Source organism: Penaeus vannamei, chromosome 5 (assembly GCF_042767895.1).
Source record: "Penaeus vannamei isolate JL-2024 chromosome 5, ASM4276789v1, whole genome shotgun sequence".
NCBI lineage: Eukaryota > Metazoa > Arthropoda > Malacostraca > Decapoda > Penaeidae > Penaeus > Penaeus vannamei.
In genome coordinates this window covers 8,552,586-8,555,085 of record NC_091553.1, presented here as the reverse complement: position 1 = coordinate 8,555,085, position 2,500 = coordinate 8,552,586, and the positions used below count along the sequence as shown (strand labels likewise).

At 42.9% G+C, this 2,500-nt stretch overlaps 1 protein-coding gene across 1 annotated transcript in view; it reads right to left on the bottom strand.

Moving 5' to 3' along the window:
* Positions 1-940: 940 nt before the first annotated feature.
* The window catches only part of APC4 (anaphase-promoting complex subunit 4), a 16,985-nt gene continuing 15,425 nt past the window's right edge, over positions 941-2,500 (bottom strand). Inside the window, exon 5 of the mRNA XM_070121828.1 lies at positions 941-2,500. This exon is cut by the window's right edge and continues 440 nt beyond it. Coding sequence (XP_069977929.1) covers positions 976-2,500 — 1,525 coding nt within the window. The 3' untranslated portion in view covers positions 941-975.

The window sequence follows — 2,500 nt, the reverse complement described above, 5'->3', positions numbered from 1 at the left end:
AACAACAATGTGAGGTTGGTTGTGTCATTTGTAGAACGTGGATTTACTCGGAGCACTGGTAAACACGTGGCATTTACTAGAGACTGCAATTATGTTGTCATTGGTCATTACATTTCTAACCAACACGTCTTCCTCAGATTAGCTGAACGCACATGGATAACCAAAAAAGTTAGCTGTCCTAGATGCCATGTGTTTCCACTCGGTTTAGTATGCAAGCACATGCATACAAAGCTGACTACAAACACTGTCTTAAGGACCTAAGGGATCGATTGCGAGAAGAGACGCGAAGTAAAATTCCCAGCTATCCGCATGCCACTAATAAGAAAATATGAAAAAAAAAAAAAAATTCATACGTGGAGATACTGATAAAGAAATATATAAAATGTATATTAAGAATGTATGTGCAGATGCGCTTCTGTTGAAAGGAATCAGTTTTCAGGTGTGTATGAAATATCGTTTAATAACAAGGTCAGATTTTCTGGTTGACAATTTACGGTACGGCGAGGAATGATTTTTTTCTGGGTGAAACATTCATTGACATTTTAGCTGCATGTGCTAGTTTAAAACTGTTGGCCTTAGTACCACTATGAATATGAGTATATTGTGTTCAGTTTTTAAGATTTTCACTCCACGTGAAGGGTATACTATACTGAAGAATGCTTAGTTACAGTAAGTTTTCTAGAGGAAAACTACATCATTGTTCTACTGTAAATGCATTGCAGCTAAAGTAAATAACAAAATTCCATGAAAAATGGTGAGGAATAATACCTGTAACCATTATATCATCTGATTTTCTTTGTGGAACTAATGCCAAAACACTAAGCATCTCACTTTACAATTGGTATTCAGGCCTTTTTATGTGAATACTATATCCTCCATTGCGAGGCAGACAAAATTCATGTAAGAGTACTTCCCAAAGTTTGTGAACAATAAGATGAAAGTCCATATAAATGTTTATTGTGATCAATATCACGATTACATACCGTCCACAGGGTCATCTGAAGCACCTGAGGCATTCATGATAGATTCGTGTTGGGCAGTATCCTCTTCATCTTCGTCTTCGTCATCCTCATCCACCTCCATCTCAAACAGCCTCACTCGTCTTCTATTCTCAGAGAGCAAAAGAGCAAGCTTTCGAGATCCAGAAACAGCTAGAGCCGAGAGGGGTCCACCGTCCAGACGCCGGTATCCACTAGCATCAACTAAGGTGCCAGCATCTCTTGGAGTGATACCAACATCTGCCAGGAGTTGTTCACCGTACACAGCAAGGGGTCTCAGCTCTGCACAGGCTGCTACCATCCATAACTGTATGAAGAAGGAAGACCTAGGATCTGAAGGGTCTTGTGCCAAAACTGACAATGTTTCCTCGGTGTAAAATTGTGCTCCAATCAGTTGCAATAGAGGGGTCGGTGTGCTAGGCTGCTCCATGGAGCACCCTCGAGGTCCCTCAAGACGTGAAAACACAAAAGGAGCAGCCTCTACATGATGTGCAGGGCCTGGTGCGTCTCCTGCTTGGGCTAATCGATCAGCACTTGTGGACCATCGAGCTAGGTACAAGACATTCTGTTTGGAGCCAGGTAACAGGACAGTATACATGGCATTATCCCGTGGACAACTTATCTGACTAACAGTTACTGGTCCCGATGGAGCTACAGCTATAATGGGTACCCAAGATACAATGTTTACTGCCCCACTAATAACCTGTGCTGGATGCCCAGCCATGTTATCTAAAACACGTGCAAGGCTTTTGTGTTCTTGTAGAAGAGACCTTTCATGATGGTGAGGGAAGATCAAAGAGTGCTCTGCCACAGCAGGATGCTCAGCTAGGAAAATCTCCCAGGGATTACGATTAGATTCTGGAGGGCATGAGAGTGGTTCATCCTTCAGGTACTGCCCAACACGTTCAAGCCGAAACCTCGTTCGTTTTTCGCCATCTGGCCCAGTTGCTGTATCCTCCAGACTATCGTGAAGAAATTCTGTGATGTATGTTAAATCCTGTTGTGTCATCCTGCTCATCTCGTCTGGCACTGCCTCCCCTCTGACCCGCTGGACAACTACATAAAGCCACCTGAGGAAGGCCTTGAATGTGCTCATGGCTCCATCAATGACTTGTTGGAGTTCTACAGCCTTAAGAACAAATGCACCTGCTTCCCTTACTGCATTTGTGACAACACTTTCCTCAACTCCCAACATTCCGAAACGGTCATGGTGACGTGCCAACCCCACAAGTGCACTCAATTGGTACACAAGTGCCTGGCCTACTGCTTGCACATTATGTAAAACTAGCTTTTGGATATTTGAATAACTCAGCTCTATAGAATGGCCCAGTTTCTTAAGTCCTTTCTCTGTGAGTTGGTTAGAAAGGAACATATCGAATTCTGGGGATGAGAACCCAAACACCAACAAATCTAAAAAGTCAGCTGACACTCCTCCTTCTGATACAGTGCTTGCATATGTTGCCAGCTTAGCATCTAATTCTAATAAAATACTTTCCCAAGCT